The sequence below is a fragment of the Caloenas nicobarica genome, chromosome 3 (genome assembly GCF_036013445.1).
Source record: "Caloenas nicobarica isolate bCalNic1 chromosome 3, bCalNic1.hap1, whole genome shotgun sequence".
Taxonomy (NCBI): Eukaryota; Metazoa; Chordata; class Aves; order Columbiformes; family Columbidae; genus Caloenas; species Caloenas nicobarica.
Genome location: NC_088247.1, coordinates 118,416,605 through 118,438,727, shown reverse-complemented (window position 1 = coordinate 118,438,727; position 22,123 = coordinate 118,416,605). Strand labels below are relative to the sequence as shown.

Genomic DNA, 22,123 nt, shown 5'->3' with positions numbered 1-22,123 from the left:
TTAGGGCTAAGAATAAAGCCAGGAACTGGAAAGGGATGAATTGGTAAAGATTGTTCCAAAGTAAAAGCAGAAAAGTGGTTTTTACAGTTGCTACTTTAAGACAATTAATGAATAAAATTTCCAGGGAGAACAGTAGTCAAGTGCTTTTCATTTGTCAGGACAACAAAACACATCCACGACACAAAGGCAACACAGACCTGGATGCTTTGGTGCTAAAGTGCAGATAAAGGTCTCGCTTTCCCAAAAACCTTGAGTCTGCATGTACGCAGACCTTATCTATTGAGGAGACCTTATCTATCGACCGTGTCATTCATTATCTGTGTGGGGAGAGAGCCTTGAAAAACACCAGAACATCCACGGAACAAGATACAGGCTTTTAGCAGGACTCCCTGGAGCCATTGCGTTTCCCTTGGCGGCCGGGTGAGAGGTACGTGTTGTTCCCGTGTGGAATGGCTCTAAGGCAAGACAAATAGTTTCCTAAATGAGGGGCTAATCCCCCAGATGAACCCTGATGGAGCAGCTCCCAGGCCCGAGCTTAGGGCAGCGTGTGGGCCAAGCACGTCCGCACCGACAGGTACCTTGGGAGAGCTGCACTCTGTTAGGTTCAAGGGGCAGATTGGAGCAGGTTAAAAAAATCTGAAGAATTTGGTATAATAGGAGGGGAGTCCAGCTCCAGCCAGGCCGGTGGAAACTCTGTTTTCCCTCTGGCTTTGCTGACCTGCTGGCTGCAAAGCTTCTCTTTGAGAAGCCGGGGAGCAGCGGGGCGGCCTCGCTTTACCTTGGGATATTAAGTACCTGTGTTGTGTTTGCTGCTGTTTGCTCACTATTTACAGACGGTGACTTTTCATTGGTTATTTTATTGCTTTTAATCTCTTAAAAATACTACTCCAGGAAGCCTAGAGAGCCAGGTCTGCCTTAGTTTTAGTGTGTTCAACCTGACTTCGTTTTGGGGGCCGAGATGAGCAGCCTTGTAAGACTAGAAAAGCAAGTGGGCGACTCATTTCAGTGAAGGTGGAAGGCAGGTGGAGTCTTTGCCCAGAGGCGCTTGATTTCAGAGCGATAGGCAGAAAGAACCTCTTGCAAGAAGCACGAGCACCCTTGGAAAATGAGCTTTTTGTTTTCTTTATTTTCCACCTTTCTTTCTGCTTTTTGGATGCCCAGTTTTTTGAGGCAGGTATTGGTATTTTTCCAGCTCTTTTCCGAGCTGCAAACTAATCATCTGGAATATTACTGCCTTGGTTCTACATCTCAAACAGCTGCCCACGTATCGGTGAAGGTTTCCCAGGGCAGACAGCAGCCCCTCTCTCACCGATTTATTTGAAATCATCAGGTAGTAGCAGGCAGAGATTTCCCCTTTGTGAGTCTCTTCCACCTGTTCACACGTCACTGTATTTCTTCAGGTTATTGTTCTCCTTTTTTTTTTTCCCTAACTTTTCTAAGAGATTCGGTGGCAACCTGGGGGAATGTTTGGTAAAGGCAGGCATTTTTGTCAGCCTTTTCACATGGGTGATGCACAAAGAGCTGAACCAGACGCCCCCTCGTTGGGGCTGATTCAGGGCTGCACAAAACCCTCCTGCCTGCAGGAATGCTGGGGGTGAGCTCTGCATTCCTGAGTGACACCCAGATAAGCAGAAACACGGGCAGAGCAGAAGGCGAGGATGGTACCAGGCTGTAAAGTTTAAGAGGTGAATGTTTCTCACTGGCCGCAATCCAAGTGATGGTTAAGAATGAAACTATCCTGAAAAAAAATCTGGAGAATGGCTTTTAAGGCCAACAAAAGAAGAATTTTGCAGATCGGTTCACAGAGCAAGCACAAGCAAGATTGTTTTCCTACAGAGAACAGGGAGAGAATGCAAGAATAGGATTATTTAGCCTGAGGTTTCAGGAAACCATGGGGTGTGTGTGTTGTCGCTGCAGTACACATGCTCAGGGCAGCGGTGAAATCTCCTGCAGAATTTGTTATAAGAACAGCCAGCAGCCATTTGACATTGGTAGTGTTTTACCCTGACCCGACTTTGGTTTAATTAAGCATGATGGACAGAACAGACTTGCAGCGTAGCCCAGGTATTAGTTTCCTGAAGGTTTTTGTTTTCATCTAAACAACATTCCCGTCCAAGATTTTGTCTCTGCATTGCGAAATTTCAGGGCAGACGCCCTCGTCCTGCTTTCACTCTCTCTGTAAAACAACTCACGCATCTGGCACCGTGCAATTAGTAACTTCATTACTACAGCCCACTGACCCTCTGGTCTTTAACCCTATGTGTAAATCAGAAGCGAAAGTCGAGTTTAATCAGGTTATTGCATGAGTAAGTGAGGGTGTGGTACCCTGTGCGCATTAAGGGGAAGGTCTGGAGTCTGTCTGGGATGCACCGGGTGACGTGGGGAGGGATGGAGGATGAGTGGGTGCCGTGGCTGCCCCCAAACTGGGCTGGTGCTGGTGCAGGACCTTTCTCAGGAGCTGCCGACCGTATCCAGCCTGGAATCCCGAGGTGCAGGAGCGCCCTGGGTCCGGCCTTCCTGCTCCCACCTCTCCAGGACGCAGAGCTACAATCACTGCCCCGTAAAAACAGATCCCTTTCCTAAGTGTTCCTTACCTGTCATGGAAAAGCTTTGCAAGGTGAGTGGAGCAAGGAGGAAGATTGATCTAGAGAAACATGGAGAGGGGACAGCAGAAAGGGGTTGTTCCCTGGGAGCTAAAACACCAAGGGTGGGGTGTGCAGCCTGCAGGGTGAGCTGGCAGAGCTCCTGCTCGCAGAGCAGCGAGGCAGTGACACATGGAGCGAGACTGAGGGAGAGGCAGGAAAGAAAACGGAAATATTTCATAGTTTCTCTGAAATCCCAGCGCGGACAACTTGGACTGTAAGTAGGCGTCTTTGCTTGGCGGTAAAATGGGCTGTACGCTGTGCTAATGAGCACTACATTTGATAGGCCCGTATCTCTGCATTCGTGCGTTCGGATCATGCAGACAACAGGGCTTCCACATGAGAATTGTGTGACAGACGCTGCTCCGAGGGCGGCGAGCACGGGGCTGCGCTTCCCAATGAACAATTTACAGGAGTCTGTCCTTGCCAAATGAAGGACCCAAATACAGGCACAGTCACAATCCTGACAGCAACTCGGTAGCCAAAGCGGAGGCTGAGTCTGGGAGGGGGCTGCCCGTGGGAGAAGTGCTGGGCCTAAGATGCACATTCAGTTCTCCCACAGCTGGGAGAGCAGGGTTTAAATACCCTTGGGCAGGGTTTAAATACTGCAAGTGTTTGGACTTGGACTGTAGGTGGTTCTCACACTCTGAGGAAAAACCTTGGCCTGTTTCAAGCAAGTGAGAAATGAGTAAATCCTCTGCTGAAGGAAAACTGGAGGGTTTCTCAGCCCCAGTGTAGAAAGTGCTGAAGAGAGGGAAGAACAGAGGGCTGGGACGCAGGCTGTATTGGCTCTTTCTTTTGCAATATGTAAAGCTATAGTTTGTTTAAACTGGCACAAATTGGGAGCAATTCCACTGCTACCTACTGATAGGCACCAGAGAAAAGCAGAGGACACGACAGAAAAATCAGGACTGCCCAGTCCCCGTGACCATTAGGAATTCTGCAGCGATTTCTGCAGCGTCTCTTGGTGATACGACAACACCTTTCTGTTTTATTTCTTTAGATATCTGAAACCAGTTTTGGTTTGTCCAGCAGCTTCACAAATCCTCCCAGCTTCAGTCTTTCCCTGCTTTCCTGATGGCTGTGCATTGCAGGGTAGAACCAAATTTCTTTCAACTCGGTGGATGTGTGTGGCTTCCTCCGGCAGCCAGAGGTGGCTGCTGCACATCTGGTTCCTCCGGCACAGGATCACTGAGTGATCTCTTTGCATTCTGCTTTACGTACATAAGATCATTCCTACAGGCATTTCAGCTCCTTACTCAACTTAGGAACGAGTTTAGAGTCAGATGTCACAGTGAAACAGTAATAAGGACAGAAAATAGGTCTATATCAGAGGCCTTTTTAACAAGCAAATAATTTTAAATAGTACCTAAAACATTTTTAAGTGGAGGAAGGTAGACAGGGGTGCTACATTTTTGAACAATTGCGTAATCACTACTTGGATCGTGACAGCTCAGTCTGCAGGAATTTGGAACACTGATGGAGTGTTTTCTGTTCCCTGTTCAAGTGTGTTGGACAAGTAATGTAGCTTTAAAATATGTATTTATTCAGCTTTAGTTCTGTTAAATGCTGGCCTTTTAGCAATGGCCAGTGTAACAGTGGGAGTTGCATGGCTGTAATAGAAGAAAATTCGCTGTACAATATCCTCAGGATACCTGTTCTGGATGCTTAAACAGATTGTTGCAATTAAAAATACTAGATTAAAAAAATGCCCAGTGGCTAGACACTGTTTATTTAAAAACTTCTAGCTGTACAAAAGGAAAACAAAGATGATTTAATTTTCCTAATGTTGATGGACTTGCCATACTACATCCAGTGACTTTGGCTTCAATATTTAACAAAAACTCTAAACAGTCCAGTCATATTACAAGATGAATTGACATGTACAATATTTATTAGCCAGCAGTTAACAATCAGAGAGATTTTTTCTTTGATCTTTGGTCTTCTTAGCTGTGGGGAGAGGGAAGAGAGTTTCCTTCACCTCATTCCTGACCTCCAGTTAATTTATGGAACAGATCTTCGTCCAGTGTTTCGTTCTGGTCTTTGGAGCGGGTTGACAAGAAGATGTAGCCCCCAATATACTCATGGATGATTTTGCAGTCTGCGCTCAGACACGTGAAAGCGATAAATACGTTCTGATCAAACTCGATTGCAACCTAAAGAAAATACGTACAGTAAAATCAGGAACAGAAATAAGCTGCATCTGGGAAAAAAGAGCAAGTGTGAGAGTCCAGCTGGACCACAAATACTGTGATAAAGCAGGGCCTGCTTCTGCTAACCAAGATTTCTGCAGCTGCTGGATGTTGAGGCTGTTTGGCTGCTTGTTTCTTAATTTTCTGCTACGGCAGGGCCCTCTGGTGGTCAAAATCTTGTTGCTTGTTCAGGCAGGCAACAAAACCATGCTTTTCATTAGAATTTTTCCTAATGGCATATTAAGTGAATGCTGAGAAGAGCAGGAATGGCCCTCCTGCCTGTTAGTACGCTTGAACCGATAATGTTTAATACTGTCCATTGTTATGTGCTGGCTTTAGCTCAGCTTTTGGGGGCCAGGTTTTGATTTCCAGCTGCTGTCAGTTCTAAAATCCAGCAAACGGAGGTTAGTTGCTAACTGTGGTTTCTGCCTTTTTTTCGAGAGGGATTTAAAGCAAACCCAGTAGCTTCCCCCAGTGGTACAGGCTCTGGCACGGGGGATACTGCCGGAGGGTGTTAGGGATCGTATCTGATCCCTCCTGCAGATGGATGTGGAAAACTCTATAAGCAGGAACAGTTTCCAGGCTGCTTGAATTTACATCGAGTCACACTAGTTCCACTCCAGAAATCTGGGATCCTGTATCCTCAGTCTGTAACAGAGACTGAATCACCACAATTTAGAGGATGACGCATGAGCTAGACTATACAGAGCGCTAAAATGAGATTTTTACTGTGACAGAGCAGTAAACATAATGGGTTGGAGTTTACCTCTGAGTCTCTGTATGTCACCCCACCAAAATCAAAGGTGACTTATAAAGAATAAGCTTGGTAGGAACCTTTTAAACTGGAGATCTTTTAGTTTCTGAATTTTGACTAGAGACTCTATTAAGAAAAAACGTAGACAGATTCCTTAATAACATGTCACAGCATGTTCAAAATCTCTTCACTCTGAAGTTTAGAAAGATTTTTCTGAAGTTTTACCTGGCGTATTTCCCAGTTCACATTCCACTGCTTCATGTTGGAGAACCTCCACGTTGTGATGGGATCTCCCGTGGCCATATCTATTCGGATCAGCCTGTTATAGGACACCCCAAGTACATCATCCTTCTTGCTTCCTTTAAACCTGAAAAATAAAAAAAAAACCCCACAAACCTTTGAGCAGCTCTGGTTTGCAATTTCTGTCCAGAGAAACACTTCACCTGCCCTCCTCTGAAAGTGCAGAAAATGTGGGAAAAGTCACAACAGCCTGGGATTGAGGAGAGCTCGGACCCTTCTTTGGAACAGTGTTTGGTATGAAGCAAAAGTGGAGGCTGGTGAACCACGGTATAAGATAGAAAATAATCAGGCAGGTAGATCTGGCTGAAATCTTTCCAATTCATTGTCTTCTGCTAAAAAAGACTCTTCTGCCAAAAGCCATGAATCTGATAATATTTTTACTGGACAAACGTCAACAATAATTTTCCTTGCTTCATTTCACTGATGTTGAAATATATTCTTCTAGTTATATTCACCTAAATTACAGATGCATATAAAAATATATTTAATGTTTTATATATCACCATTAACCTATTGAAACAATTCTGTTAGCAATATATGCATGTTTTTGAGTATAAATTACGTTACAAAAATATAGAGCCACTTTAACATCTCGGATTTCTTCTGATTATCAGTTTGTAGAAATTCACCACCAGATGTTTTGCTTAACGCTACAAAACGCAGTTAGGGTTATAACCCAGATGTAGCCCTGGAAGAGGTGTTAAGCACAATTAAAGAAGGTGCTTCTAAGTGTAGTTTTGTCGGTGCTTTTCAGTTTTTTGGTGGTTTGTCAAGAGAAACGAATGCAGGTCAGAACACTGTTCAAGGTTAAGTGCGCAGGGAAACTGCTGTGAATGCAATGGGACCTTTCTGGTGCTGACCGCTCTTCCATATTAACCTAAAAAAGGGATCATTTGCTGTTTTCTTCATGAAATGCCAAAGAAACTAGCATTTTATCGTATTCCAGTGAGCGAGAGTTGGAGCAAACACATACACCGCAAACCTGAGAACACAGAGTCATGCATTTTTTTACATTTTAGTGAGTTTATGTCAATGAGGGTTTAATCCTATGTTACTTCAGGCAAAACCCGCCAGGTCTCAATGAAGGCAGATTGAATGGAGAGTCTCACTCCAGGAATGGAGCTACCGAGTGCTACTGCTATCGGAAAAAACCAGCGGTATGGAAGTGGGGGAAAAAAATAAAGAATGTTTCCAGAACAGGGAGTCAAAGAACTCCCTGCAAATCGCTGCCCGTGAACCTGTTCCAGCAGCTTGGCTCTGCTGTAAGAGCGCGATTACCTTACGATGTAGTAGGATAAGCCGAACTCGGGGAGGGACTGCCATGCTTGGATAAAGCGCAGCTTGGCCTCCACCAGCGTCATCTGGGAGACGTTTTGGTGGGCTTCCAGAATACGAGCGGCCAGCTGGGAAACACAGGAGGAGAGAAAGGTTTCTGTTGACTGGAGAACAAAAACACCCTTGATTTCACCAAATCGAACATCATTAGCTTTGGTGCCATGTTCAGACACTGAGTGGTCACCATTGCAAGACGATTCTGTTGTGTGGTTTCCAAATGCTGCTTCGATCCACCCTCAGCAACCATTGGAACCACCATCCCCAACCAGCAAGCCATGCTCAGGATACCTGCTTGGACTTGTATTTTTTGGTATAGCGTGGAGAGACGAAGCATTCCGGTTTCATATCTATGCTTTCTGGATCAGAGACAGCCTGGGGAGACATGGTCCAGTTCTTCATCTTTAGAAACGAGAGGATCTTGTGGACCTCAGGGTGGTAAGAGCTGTCGGCCATTGTTTTGCCTTTGGAGGCTAAAACACAAGCAGCCATCCACCGGGCGTATTGATTCTCCTGCAAAGACAATTGTTTGAGATTTTTTGGAGAAACTGTTTATGAAGATGGCGACTGCTCACACATCTATCACTGTGTGATAAAAACCCTCTGGAGTTACTGGGCTTCATTTGCATGGATGTATAGTTACCATAATACTGTCGTTCTTCCCTGGTTGGGCTCGTTCCACCTACAGAACTGACTTTGCAGAATAGTTACATTTTAAATTTTCAAAGGAATCCTGTACTTTGGAATAGATTGTCTTGCAAGTTTTTTGCACGACTATTTTCCGCCTAAAGAACATTTTTACATAGTCTGGATTCATACATTTCAATATAAAAGAATGGATTGAAATTTAAACCAAATGTAAGATCATTATTGCATTACTCTTGTCTGAATGAGGGGAGTTCTAATTAGGGAAAAAAGAGAACAAAACTCAATTCTCAGCCCTCTGAAAACACTGTAGCAGTAAAATATTGTAATTTCTCTTTACTTTTTTGATAGTGTATTCTTTTTTTTTCTTTCTTTCCAGCAGCTTTACTTGGAAACTGATGATAAACATAGAATTACTGTCCTTTGGTCCCCTCAACCATAAAGCATTTGTTAGACCACCACATCGTTCCTAAATTTTAGTAAACATGTAGATAATAAACTCTCTGCGACATCCTTATTTTCCTAAACCAATTCTAGAACAAGACAATGGATCTTCTGGACAATCTGCCAGTAAATCTCAAATACAAACTTCCCCTTGTCTTGTTACTCACATTTTCGCATCTTAAATATACTTCGTTCATGCCATCAGCAACAGGAATTAGCAATTTGATCCCAAACTTCTTCGCTGCAACATTTACGTCTGGTACAACTTCACAACCTGGATCACAGAAAATCAGGAAAAAATGGATTTATTTCATTACTACATCACTAAGTACCCATTAATTCTAAAGAACAGTACTTAATGGTCGTTTTTCTTTAAGAAATTAGAAAAGGGAAAGAAAGGAAAGGAAAATTCCTACCTTTTAGGTTTAGTTTCTCAATAGGTTCTCCCTGTGCGGATTCTTTGTTTTTAAAATAAGATACTGAAGTGTCTTTAAAGACAAACCAATATGGCTTGATAGTTTTGAGTGACAGCCTCCTGGGCCTGAAAGGAAAAAAAGAAATCACTTCTGTTTCTGTTGAAAGGGACAGATTGCCAAGTCACTCACAAATATCACTGTGGAACTCAAGCTGCTTTGGGGTCATACGTGTGGTTTTTCTTTTTCTTCCATGTCTCATCAAAACCATCCCCTTCTAACGAAGACTAATTTTGGTTTCGTTTTTGTTCTTTTTTTCACATGAACTCAGTAATACTCATGTAACCCACTAGTGTGTTCACATGCACTAGGATTCGCTTCAGTTTTTCTTAGCTCCTTATCTAGAAGATTTGCATCCGTAAAACTAACTTGTAATCGTTAACTTGTACAGGAGTAGACACCATATTTTTGGCTTTATCTGAATAGTATCTAACACAACAAAATCCTATTCCTTCCCTAAGTTTATAGAGGTTCTGTAGCACTCCCAGACAAGGTGATAGTTTAAACCATCTTGTTCCACTAAGGCAGGGTTATTCCAGCTCCTCACACGTGTAGATAAATGTATGTAATCCTCATTTTAATTATTTTACTTCATTTCAATATTTTGCTAATGGAAACTGATTTTTTTCATAGAGTAAATTTTAAAATATCTATGTTGGAACTCAGAATGAACTGATAGATACTAATGGTCAAACATAAACATTGTGCCAGCCCCACCTCTCTTCAGTAAGCCATGAAAATCATAATTAATTCTACTATAATTTAATTCTACTAAAAATACACTAACAAAGCCATGAGGTTTGTTATCCCAGGTTCGGTATATTTCAAGAGAGAAAACCAGAGGTATTAGCACTATTTTAGCAGAGAAATACTTCAGAACAAGCTACGAAGGTTGACAATGATGTTAAAAAGAAGAAAAAAGAAAAAAACAAACCAAACCAACCCACATTTCCACTGTGTATTTAGTACTTCCCTTTAAATCTAAGATGACGGTACAAAGACTATACAGCTAGTTGGAAAATAGTGATTTATTATACCCATTCCTGCCTTCTCCAGAGCCTTGTTAGAAATCCTAGTTTAGAATCCATTCTAGAAAAGAGTGGGTTTTTATGTTTAAATTTAAGAAATAACTTGGATTTTCAAAACTGCCAAAGATTTTGGCCTTTAATTTTCCAATATAGTGACATTCTTCAAAAATAAGGGACTATAATTTTTTTAGACTAACAAACTTATTTTTCTATTAAAAAAGAAAAGTTGCTGAAAACTTTTTTGAAAGCTTTTTGTTGTTGTTTTTGAAAAAAAATCGTAATTCTTCACAATATTGTCACCCGCCTGAAAGTAGGATTTACCAGCGTGCTAATGTGGTGCATACTGTGAATAAATGTGAATAAAAGTTCACTATATAAATAGAGTCAGCACTATGACATGCAGAGCTTTGCATTTAAAGTTGATAATTAAGCAAGTAATTATAGTACCAAAATGTTGTTGTTCCTATAATAAATGTTTAACCCCTTACCCAGTTCCTACAATGGTTTAGTGAGTGATTTGTCATGTATATAGGAAACTTTCACAATGAAAAATAACTGCTGAATGCTTTTAAAAGCAAACTGCTCTGCTGCTGGGGAAAAAGAATCCATTGTTACAGGCGGCTGACAGAACTTAAAAGGCTTAAATTCCCTTTCATCTTAAGCCACCTTAGTAATTTGAACGTCAAATAAATTCCTAATTGGACATTAATAATTAACAATTCTTAACAGTTAACAATAGTTAAACATTTTCAAGTGCAGTTTTCAGTTCACTGACTACAATGTGATTTGTCAACAGAATGAATCTGATGAATATTTGTGCAGTAGGAATCGTCATCTTTCGAGAACACGAAGACTGTTGTGTGATAAACGGCATTACAGACTTGAGGTCACGGCAGACATTTAAATAGGCCATAAATCAAGATATTTTAGTGGGATCACAGAAAATCATTTTGATATTCGAAGAAAAAAAAAGGGTAATTTGTTTCTTTTGTTTAAAAAAAAAATCCCCAGTGTTGCTTTCAGAAATTATTCTCAGGGAGAGCTGAAATGTTTTCTTTTCTAGTTTTTCATTGGCACAAAAGAGTAAAACGTGATTGAAAACAAAACTGTAGACTCTCATAAGTCTGGCTACCCTGGCAGGCCAAGAGCTGGAAAGATTTGCTGAGCATCTGGCTCAGGAGCAGTTAGAGAAAGATTTGAAGAGGATGATATTAGGCTACTCAGACCTATCAGAATCTACCATTAGATTAGAAAGGAAAACTTAAGAGATCTCTTGTATAGTTAAGCTTTTTGGTTTGTATCTTTTATTGTTAGTTTTAATGACTCACCTAACAAGCCTGAGATTATCAGCAAGTTTCGGGATGTCTGTGATGTCCTCCTATCAGGAATAATTAGGAATAATTTTAGTACAATGCACTTTATAGTCGTCTGTTAACTGTTAAAAAATCAGGAACCAGGTAGGCTCAGAGTCAACACACTTGAGACAGTGAAAGCAATTCTGGGATCCGAAAGGACGTACCAAAATGTTATTTGTGTTGCCACCTTCCAGTGTCACTTCCAGGTTAGAAAGCGCAGCTTCTACTTCATCTACCTCTGATTCACAGGTGAAATCTTGTGCCTCTGATGATAACGATAACTTGCTTACATGATACTAAAAGAAAACATCAAATAGTCAATATAACAATTAGCAATACACAATCAGAGCATATGAGAATAGGCCATTTGGTCTTCTGCGACTTGGACAACTGCATGAAGTTCTACAGTACAAGACTATTTGTTTTTTTCACAGGGAAACAGGTGTGTCCACTCTGATCTCCAGTGCAATTACCAATTACAGTTTCCTGTTTTAATTGCCGCTGTTTGTATTCCTTCACTGTACAATCATCCCTGCTCTGTGAGGCTATGAGGAAACAATTTATTATTGATAAACATTTGTGCCTTATTACCTACAGTCAGGGACTAAGCCACGCTAGGTCATGTTAAATTTCTGTGTACTCCGTAGTGTCCCTCTCTTCACATTGTGCTGTAGCTTTTTTTTGGTCTGTTGTGAATGTATTTGTTTACGTATTAGAGAAATTTTCAGGAAGAATATGTGAAAGGGTGGTAGCTGGTATGGGAAGCAATGTGTCGTAGTAATCCCCTTCGGAATAGACTAATATCAACGTTACACCCTGGGTATGGTTTACTTTAGATAAAGTTAGTCAGTGCTTCCATAACTGCATGTGTCAGTTTGAATAATGACGTGCTGCTACTGAATTTAGTTGGTTTAATTGATGATTGTTGCTCGCTCAAACAGCAGACCCCCAATCCAAGCAGAGCTGTTGGCCTGGGCTCTATTTTAGTCTTGTCCCAACCTGTGCCTGCTTCTGGAGGAAACAGGTTTTGCAACTTGGATCAAGTACGTGCCTGTAGTGCGGCGAAGATCAGCATTTCTTCCTCCGTGCAGTCAATTTCTTCTAACAGGATGGCCCAACGGGCTTGTTCGTATATTTGGTTTATTCGTACCGCGTCGTACTGGAGCAAAAGAGAACAACAGGGGTCATTAGTGACCATCAAGATATAGATGAACAATTGACTGCAGCTGATCTAACACTGTGCTGAAGCCATTTGCTCCCATCCTCGCCCCCGCTCTGCCCCACTGTATGTTCCCATCCTTCTCTCGTACTATTATAGCTCGTGCGGTTGCGCGTAGGGTCACGGTGGCTTGCTGACCCAACACAAAATGAATCAGGAGTCCCTGGCTGAAGCAGAAGGGGAGGTGAAGACATCCCCTTTGTGGTAGGAGGCCTTGGGCTGGCTCAACGGAAACGTGAAACCACACCACGAGAGTGAAAATAACGTGACACGGCTGATAGGAACGTGATGTTCAAGAGCTTGCTACTGCTAAAACACAGAAACTCTTATTCCACACTTCCCCTCTTCCGCTCTTGGCTTTTTCGGTTCTGGCTCAGTATGTGTCAGACCCTGCTGTGAACTGCTTTAATTCACCATCCATTTTTTGGATGGTGATTGTTTCTTATTACCTACTTGGTTAATTATCTGAAGTGACTCAAAGAAATACTCAAGCCCTAGAGCTGATGAAAAGTAGGTGATGGGGAGGGTAAACCGTGGGGAGTGACCTCTCCCAGTAGTTGTGAGCTGTTAGTAGCCTGAAGCTGTTTTGGGTTATTTCATCCTATGGCTCCATGACTGGCTGGGCCAAAAAAAGGAAATGTTTGGGCCGTTGATGTTGAGACATGTGCTTGAGTTTTAGTGGGGATGGCATTTCACCCAAAACCACGCCACCTGAACTAGAAAGCGCCCTTCTGTTTATGTGAGATGCCTGAAATGAGAGAGTTCTATGGAATTTCCTGAAAATAACGTGAAGGCCAAATCCTCTAAAATTCACATTTGAATGCTTATTTATTTACACTGATCAATGATGATGCTTTAATTTCACTAAATGTATCACCCAAGCTGTAAAAACATGGGCTTAACACAACCACCGTGGCTTTCAGTGGAAATAAAGGCAAACAAAAGGCGACTTTAGAAAAACATTTAAGTGATTTTGAAAGCTAAGTCTTGTTTTCAAATGCTGAGCTTGCCAAAGGTATTTAATCACCCAGTGCCACTGAAACAAATTTAAGTGCCTGAGTGCTTCTGAGGGCTTCAGCCCAGAAAAGCTGAATATTCAGTGAAGGGCAATGGAACATAAACGTCATTGCTCAATCTGTTTTCAAAAATAGGGCTTATACCTTTACATGATTCAGGATACTATTGGTTTAGTTTTCCCCTTGATTTATGTTGTTCAAAGAGAGGCAGAAAGCAAACCAGCCCCTCTGGAAATCTGGATACTGTTTCTGGTGCTCTGCAGATCTCATCTTTATCCTTAAGGTCTTATCTTAGGTGAGGAACAGTGATTCAGTGTCCAGAGGGGAAAAGTGCAGCCTTAGCTGAGGGGAAGAAGTTGAATTTGATCTCTGAAGGGGCTGGAACAAATCCTAGCTAAAATTCAATATCCTTGTGCTACAGCTCCTTGACATGAAAGCAGGCAAACAACGAATAGCGAGAAAAACAAAGCTCTTACTTTTGGATTCAAATCAAAGAAGGTGTAATATTTAAAGCGCAAAAGGAGTTGATCGTCCTCCAGAATGCCTTGTTCCATAAGTGATCGAGATGAATCTAGCCAGCTGCGGAAGAAAACAACCCACAGATTCATCTGTACAGGAAAAACTATCACACCTGCAGAGCTCCAATGTACTTGTGAAACAAAAGGGGGAACACACAGCTCTAATTCCTGCAAGGTTGGGGAAAATTCACATCACCTGAGAAGGTGGAACATTCATATGGATTTCCAGCTGTCATTGTATAAATGTGATGCCCAAAATCTTCCTATTTTTACTCCGACACTATTCAAAACATCAAGGGTGGATACCAGAAACTGAGCAGTAAGTTGTGGGGTAGCCTATGCCAATAAGATTATTTCTTCTTGATCTCTCGAAATGAGAGGTTCATTTAAGGCAGGGCAAAAGTGTACCTGTATATTTAGAACTCCCACTTTTCATTGCAGTGTTTGCTGTTTTTTAATTCTAGCTACTTCTGTTCTCCAGTGAAATCTAATGAAAATATCAAAATCACTGTTAAACGCTCCACAGATCCAAAAATGACAATCCATGTTTCAATGCTAGAGACGATCCTCTCAAACTCTCGCACCACTAAACCCCCCAGTGCTCTGTGTTCTGTTCAATAAGCAACGTTTGCTTGTGCATAATTCAGTAAGTCACCTATTTATTATTGAATTTATCCAGTGTCCATTTAAAGCCTTTAGAGTTTGCGATCCGAAAATCTCAAAGAGAAGCATCTTACCCTGCATTGAGTTTGGCTTTGTCAGCCAGAGAGCGAGGCTGGTACATCTCTGCGAGCGTCTCTGGAGAGCAACTGGGTTGACTGAAGGTGAGGATGCTGCAGTTCTGCTCCGTCAAGGGACTGTCGCTGAACCACGTAATTGTAGAAGAAGCCGGCGTCCCACTGATGGGATCATAAACGGGTGTCATGGTTTTACTGTATAAACCTGGACTTCCTGCAAGTTAAGAGTGTTTCATTATTCCAGGGAAAACCAGCTCCAGACTTAGGTAGTCGACCACTTTCCATCGTAAAAGACGGGCCCTTTTTTTCAAGACAGTATCTCGCTTGCGTTGGAGATAGGGAACACACACTTTATTTCTCGTTTTCCTTGCAGGCTGCCAAAATTGTTGAATGTTTCAAGAGTGGTCTCACGTTTTCAAAGAGCAGCAGCACAGGTGCCACAAGTGATCACCTGTTTTCTCGTAGGGCCTTTCTCGTTATCAGTGCAAAGGAAAACATTTTAAAAGACAACAGAAAAATATTGATATATTGGAGATTTCAGTAACTTCTCAAAGCCACTGACTTCAAGCCAACTGTGTCTCTCTGACTACCATCCTACATTAAACTGGTCTCCCTGGTTTTAACTGTGTAACAAAGAATTTCTTCCTCTTTTTGGTTTTCGGTCAGAAGAATAAAATCATATTGGTTTTTCATTACCTGATAATCCAGAACTCACTGGGGAGTTGCACAGGTTCAAAATATCTTCTGTAACTGGTTCTTTGCTGTTCTTGTCTTTTTTCTTTTTCTTTTTGAGCGTGTCTTCTGATTGCTTCAACAAAGAGACTTCTTCCGACCGTCGAATATCTACAATGGCAATTTGGGAAGTGAAGCAAGATGAAACATTTGAAGCTAAGCAGATTACATCCCAAAAAACCCCATGGTTGGTAATAGCATTTGGGGAAGCTCCATGTTGCAATCTGATTCTTATTTTTAGCAGGTTGAAAGCAGTAGCCGTGGAAAATCCAGTAATTCAATAACAAGGCCAGAGATTTTGGGCTGTGAGAATAAATTTTGACAGGATTTAAGCCTGCTTTTGTAGCAAGTGTAACTGCATTTGCAGTTATGTTATGTTTTGCAGTCACCTTTGAGCATAATAACCTCAGTGAAATGTCTGACTTACGAATAAGCAAGAACAGAAATGGAACCGCTATATTTGAAGTTCATGCCTTTTATTATTCACTATATTTCATGTACAAGATTCTGTCTTGGCTATACACTATTCCCTAATATAGTCCCGATTTAGATGTGTATTGTCAGTTGCAAACCTGGCACTTTGTTTCTGAAAAACACATTTTTGGGCAGTATTTACTCACGACAAAAGTTACAGGGTTCCTGTACCGACTCAGCCTGGAAGAAAAATGTGGGTAGAAATATTTAATTCAGCCTAATGTCAGTTGAACTATTATGGCGTCACTTTCTCAGAGCTGTTAGGTATAATAAAGACATATTATACCTGTCACAATCCACTGCTAGAAGATGAAGTTGAAAGCTGCATTGTAGTCAATACGAGGCGCTAAATTCCTACTGAAGATGAAGGGCTAAGCTTTGAAGATCTAAATTAAAAGGAGGTTTTAAATCTCTATTTTACCCTAAAACTAAGGGATTCCGAAGACTGCAGACTTATTGCTATTGGTCATGGCACACAGGTCTGGCAAGCTCCAAAACCTCATCTCTACTTGGAAGTGTCTCTATTACTGGAAAGAGTAGAGACATGGGGACTCGGTGCTGCAACACGTTCACGTGCAGTAGTTAGGTATGTCCTGACTTGAAGAGGTTTGGGAGTATAAAAGTTTTGAACATTTAAAACATGCTCCTTCTGGAGTGAACACATGTAACCAATAGGCTGAGTTGAATATCATGAATGCTACTGAAAATAGGTGATAAATCAGTTGACACCAGTAAAATTGCCTGTGGTGAAGGCTGGTGTAGGAGATGGATAAGCTGAAGCTCTTAGTCAATGGCTTAGAATAAGCAGGACTGAGTCCTGCTCAAGAACAAGGATCCCTACAAAACCATCAACAGGACTTGGACTATCTAGTACTCCTGCAGCTCACGGGACACATTTCTGACACCGTTTGCATCAGTTATCACAACAACTGAGAACCACTGACATGCACTGCATACTAAAAACCAAAAGACCTGTCTTTTGATCTTGGGTCAACTCAATCAAATTCCTCCTTGAGCAAAACAGTTTCGTGAGTAAGGACTTCACATCAAAACAACCACCTAATAAAATGCTCCAGCTTAGTTGCCAGAGGGGATTTAGCTTTACTCACTGAGAATTTTGCAGATGTCACTGACAGCTCTGAATACCATAGAAGAGAAGCTGACTTTCAGTCTCACGGTCTTCATGTTTGGCAAGCGAAGCCGCAGCATTTTGTGCTGAGTAGTAAAGAACAGCTTAGCATCTGCCTGCACCCCGCATTTATCCAGTGTCCAGTGGGTTTTCAGAAGCCAACATTTTTTTTGCTCCCACCAAAGAGCATAATCTGACCAATCTTGTGGTATTTCTAGGAAAATACAAACCGGTTGTTAATAAACTATAGTTAATAAACTATAAAAAGAATAGTTTGGAAACAGCGCTCTGAGAACAGGAGAATTTATATCCTACAAAATCTTTGTACCGGTACAAGGAAGTGAGGCAGTGCCATGTCAAAACGCATAGGAGCCTCTTTTTGTAAAGGGAAAGCTGCACATATTATTTTAATAACACTACGTAAATTAAACAGGTCTTTACTCACTGATTTGTTCTACTAATTTCAGCATCAGTCCTCCAATATGAAGGTCCCCTGTGACCCGTAGTAAAAATTCCTTTTGTACCTCTTCATGCTGATGATCAACTGTCACCAAGAGCTCCCAGGAGTGAGACCCATATTCATTTGAGGAACTCATTTTGGAAAGGCCTATGTAAGCTCTGCAAAAAAACAAACGAGCAAAAAGGAGATTTTTTTCCACCACTCTCCGAAATAAACGCGGCTCTCCACAGTCTCTAAATACATCCAAGCTGCCAAGACTTCACAGCGGCCTTGGCTGGAACTTCAGATGCGTTATCTTGTTACCTCTGAACTAGACTCTGCTCTTGTGATTACTCTGGCAAGATAGGCATGTGGGATTTTTTGGTTTTATTCTGATTCCCCCGTCCCAACTCAAGTGTCTCCAGCTGGGTAGAGAGAGACCAGTTTGACCCAGGTTTCCCCACTATCCAATGCTAAATGTGACACTGTAAAGCCTGCAGTTGTTGCGGGGGGGAATCTCTTTTGGCAATCTGCATGTAAATGGAGTTTCTGCTGATTTTCTGCTTGCAGAGATGTAGGTGAATCCTCTGAGATCCCAGCAGGCTCCTGCCAGGACAGGTAAACAGTAATAATCGTGCCAAACCAAACCAGAGAAAGATGCTCGACGTAGAAGCTTTGGTTACCATCATCAGAGTTCTGCTAATTACTGAAGAAAGAGCTTGTAGGTGTAAGGTGACTGATGCTGCAGGAAGGATTTGTGATATGTAACCAGTGAGAGAAGACACCAGTTTAGTCCTCAGTGTCCTATCTAAGAAACAAGCCTTTGCAGCTGAAGTTTGGGCAGTAAAGTGGATTATTTCCATTTATTGCAGACTTTCAGCAATTCTGAGAATGCAAGTCACAGAGACTCTGTCAAAGGTGCCATACACAGACGGCTTCAAACATAAAAAGTAACCAGGAGTTGTTTATGAAAAAGGTTAGAGGGGATATAACAATGGTAACAGATTTTTGTAGATATTTTTAAAAATAAGTATTTAGTAATTTAAAACTTTAGCCTAAAAGTTGGGTCAAAATCAGAAAAATTAAGGACAGTTGTCACAGGTGAGGAGTGAGAGAATGAATCACCTTTTCCAGGACTGACTGCAGGACAAGATCAGACTAGCTTAGGTTACACTCATGTAAAATTAATCTAAAGATTAAATACAGCATGCCTAGAAACAGGGTGAAAATTGAAGTTCATCTGTTTACCCTATTTATAATAACAAAGCTTTATGTTAGGGATTAGATAATAAAAGAGGTTTCTAGTGTCCAAAGATACTACACCAGGGCAGAGCCCAGTTCAGTGTTCACCCTGAGGTTTCCTTCCAGACCTCCAGGTGTTCTTTATGTTTCTTAACCTCCTATGGCTTAAGAATTTGAACAGGAAGACTTTAGATATTTTGGTAAATTACATATCATGCACTCTTTGTATGATGGAGTACAGCATGAACCAAGTTTACAATGTTAGCATTCTGAGAGCAGGTTTTAAAATAAGTTCACCGAAACAGATGACTTTGATTTCTTAAACTCCTTTGGGCCTAGGCCATGCCTTATGTCACCCCTACTGATATAAAATTCGGTATCAAAGGGATAATAGAAAAGTGGTGGTAACGACAAATTCTACCAATATGGAAAAGTGGTTCTAAAGGCAATGAAGGTGTATCTGTTAAAGATTAGATTGATGTTCCCCGAAACGAATGACAATATAAACAAAACAATCTGTCCAGCACGAACCCATCTTGTTAGGGGAAAATCACCTTGCCAAGGAGTTTCACTACAACAGTGCTGGGAGCCCGCCCTGAAATTCTAAAATCACGATGACTTATAGAGAGCCCTAACTCAGAACACTGCAACTTCTTCATCATATGACTCCACGAGGCTAATTTATACCGAGGAACAAATGCCATTGTTAATTAGGTTCCTGGATGTGCCAGCCTACACCTTTTCACCAAAAATCTACTAAACCAACACAGGTGGATACCTATCCAAGAAGTTTGTTTTTCCTTGGTAAATGAAGACATTGTGTTGGACACTGGAAAACACTATATCTCTCCCATCTTTAGGATAGAACTGGGATTTTCAATTTGTGCTGCTGATAGAGGGAACTAACACTTTAAGGGTTAACCACATAATGAGTGCCTAGTTTAGAGCTTTATGTAACCAATTATGTTAAGAAAAACAGAGCCTCACTGAATGCAAAGATAAGACGTTTTGCAGCACCCAGCTGTATCCTTGAGGAGACGAGATAATGAAGATTTTCAGCAAAAGGAGGGCACCAATCGGGTTTCAACCGACTTGGCAGTTTGGGTTCCAGCCAATTCAGCATACTAAGCCAAAGGTAAGAAGTCCACAGTGACGAAGCCGAAGGAGCCTTCATCCAAAGACGCCTTCTCAGTGACGAAGCCGAAGGAGCCTTCATCCAAAGACGCCTTCTCAGTGACGAAGCCGAAGGAGCCTTCATCCAAAGACCCCTTCTCAGTGACGAAGCCGAAGGAGCCTTCATCCAAAGACCCCTTCTCAGTGACGAAGCCGAAGGAGCCTTCATCCAAAGACCCCTTCTCAAGACCAGGTGGCACTGCACAGGCACAACAGGGAGGAGGAGACTATGGAAATGATTTCCTAAGACTCATTTTAATAAAAAACGCCTTCTCGGGGAAAGGTTATGAATATATAGGCATACCTGGGGTTACTATGAATATGTAACACCTTGCTGTATTTAAACACACCTCCTACTGTTAGAAAGTGCGTGCAAGATTAAAGGAACGATCCTTCACGTGCCCAACGTCGTCAAATAAACATACCTGCTTTATAACCTTGCGAGTTGTAAAGTTTTATGACTTCATAGGTTGTAAAGTTGTTTCCTGCGTGTCACCGCTGCGTGCCAGATGGATGTACTGGCTCAGGTACGTTGGACTGGGGGGTACGGGAGGAGGGGGGTCCAGTGTCCAGACACAGCTCCTGAGATGCCAATCTGGATTTTTTTTTTTTTTAATTTGGTTTAGCTTCCCAGTCTAATTCTGCATACAAATGCTTGTGCTGACACGGGTGAAAATGAGCAGCCCAAGGGGTGGGTGAAACTCTTTCTTTCATGGAAAAGCACGGCCTCAGCGCAGCTAATCCTGGCACTCGTCATTGTCCCCTAAAGGTGCTTTCTTCCCCACTCCCTCATCAAACCAGAGGGGTTTAGTTTGATGATAATAAAACACAAACACCAGTAAATCCATCAGAGTACACAGCACAAAGCCTAGTCTGGAAGAAAGAGGCAAACTGAGCAACATGGACAACTAAGTGCTGTGTATTAAAACCCAAAGCAAGCCAGGCTGTGCGTGCTCCGTGTCTTAAAGCCTGCAGGGTACCACTGGATGCGCTGGGGAACGTGCCCCAGTTCCCACCCCACTGGGGTGCAGCTGTAGGAAAGCAAAATGGCCAGAAACATCTCTTGAGGCCATTGCTGACTCCAGTCAGTGCTTCTACACAAGCGTTTTAGCCAACGCTGCAGTATAAAAGCAGCAACGACTCTACAAATCGAGCTCGCTGCAAATTACAGCCCCGAACTTCAACCTTTGCGTGGAAACCCGGGAGGGTGTTAGTTGTACTAGAGCAGGAAGAGATCGACTTTAAGGTAAAGGGAGGAGGAGAAAACAAGAGTATGACGTTTCCCTGCGTATTTCTAAGCCGGGTAGTGCCCTGGCATCATTGGGAAGGTGGGTGCTGGAGGCGGGGGGTTCACGGGCAGCACTTGAGGAAGTGCCGCAGTGGCCCCGGCAGGAGGTGCCCGGATCGGATCGAACCGCAGCGCTCGAAAATTAAAAAAAAAAAATAAAAAAAGCAATCCGATTGTACCGCGCTCTTCACCCGGCCCCTCCGCGGGGAGCGGGGCCGGGGGAGCGCGGGCTCCCGCACCGCCCCGGGCTTCCGAGCGGCCCTTCCCCGCCCGCCCTCCCGCACTCACTGCCGGTCTCCGGCGGCCGCGCCGTCCCTCGGTCCCGCCGCCTTCGCCTCCACCTGGCGTCTGCGGGACGGGGAGGGAGGAGCGGCACCCCGGGGGAGGCGGCCCTTCCTTCCCTTCCCTTCCTTCCTTCTTTTCCCCTGCCTTCCCCTCCCTCCACCCGGGGGAACCCGGCGGGTTTGCTGCCCTCTGGCCGGCGGCCGCTGAGCAGCCTCTGCCGTGTGGTTCCCCGGGGTTGCTGTGCAGCAGGTGGGGCAAAGCCGGCTAGTGCTGACTCGCCATCGCAGGGCTGGCGCAGCCGGTGGAAAGCTCCTTCTGGTGAGGGCTGTGGGAGAAGTTGATAGCTGCCCTCAGGAACAAAGAGTGGCAAAGGCGTGTCTGAAATACTCCCATATCTCCCTTTCAGGGAGTGTGAACTGGTGCAAAGCTCCCAGAAATAAGTTAAATATTAACTTTGGGGAAACGTCTGTGAGTCTACTTTAAGACTGATAAGTGTTAAATGCAGCTAGGTAGCTGTAAGTCAGTCTGTAGTGACCATGGCTAAAAGATTTCCTCCTTCAGTCCTGAAAGCTTTCCTGTCTGGCGTTGGATTTTGGGTGTGAAACCGATAGAAATGACGATGAAAAGTCTCCTGGAGCCCCGCTCAGACATGCTGGAGCCACATCACGTGTACAAGGGGTTGTTGCATTTAGGCTGCAGTTGTTGA

The 22,123-nt window shown here is 42.8% G+C and overlaps 1 protein-coding gene across 1 annotated transcript; it reads right to left on the bottom strand.

The window, feature by feature from the left end:
- Positions 1–4,463: 4,463 nt before the first annotated feature.
- FERMT1 (FERM domain containing kindlin 1) lies at positions 4,464–21,463 on the bottom strand. Its single transcript, XM_065631452.1, has 15 exons — positions 21,421–21,463; positions 17,436–17,608; positions 16,971–17,204; positions 15,352–15,498; positions 14,656–14,869; positions 13,877–13,979; positions 12,217–12,324; positions 11,330–11,461; positions 11,139–11,188; positions 8,726–8,850; positions 8,477–8,583; positions 7,512–7,733; positions 7,167–7,291; positions 5,814–5,955; positions 4,464–4,798 (listed from the first exon to the last, which is right to left on the bottom strand). The coding sequence occupies exons 2-15, from the start codon at positions 17,584–17,586 to the stop codon at positions 4,625–4,627; spliced, it is 2,034 nt and encodes a 677-aa protein (XP_065487524.1). The 5' UTR covers positions 17,587–17,608; positions 21,421–21,463; the 3' UTR covers positions 4,464–4,624.
- Between the last annotated feature and the right edge of the window lie 660 nt (positions 21,464–22,123).

What these genes read in the sequence shown, in the direction of transcription:
- FERMT1 (XM_065631452.1), bottom strand. Translation starts at nt 17,586, where the DNA reads ATGAGTTCCTCAAATGAATATGGGTCTCACTCCTGGGAGCTCTTGGTG. An exon ending in TATATTTAAGATGCGAAAAT is followed by an intron (nt 7,734 to 8,476) that starts GTGAGTAACAAG and finishes TTGTCTTTGCAG; the next exon opens with GAGAATCAATACGCCCGGTG. An exon ending in TGAACTGGGAAATACGCCAG is followed by an intron (nt 4,799 to 5,813) that starts GTAAAACTTCAG and finishes TATTTTCTTTAG; the next exon opens with GTTGCAATCGAGTTTGATCA.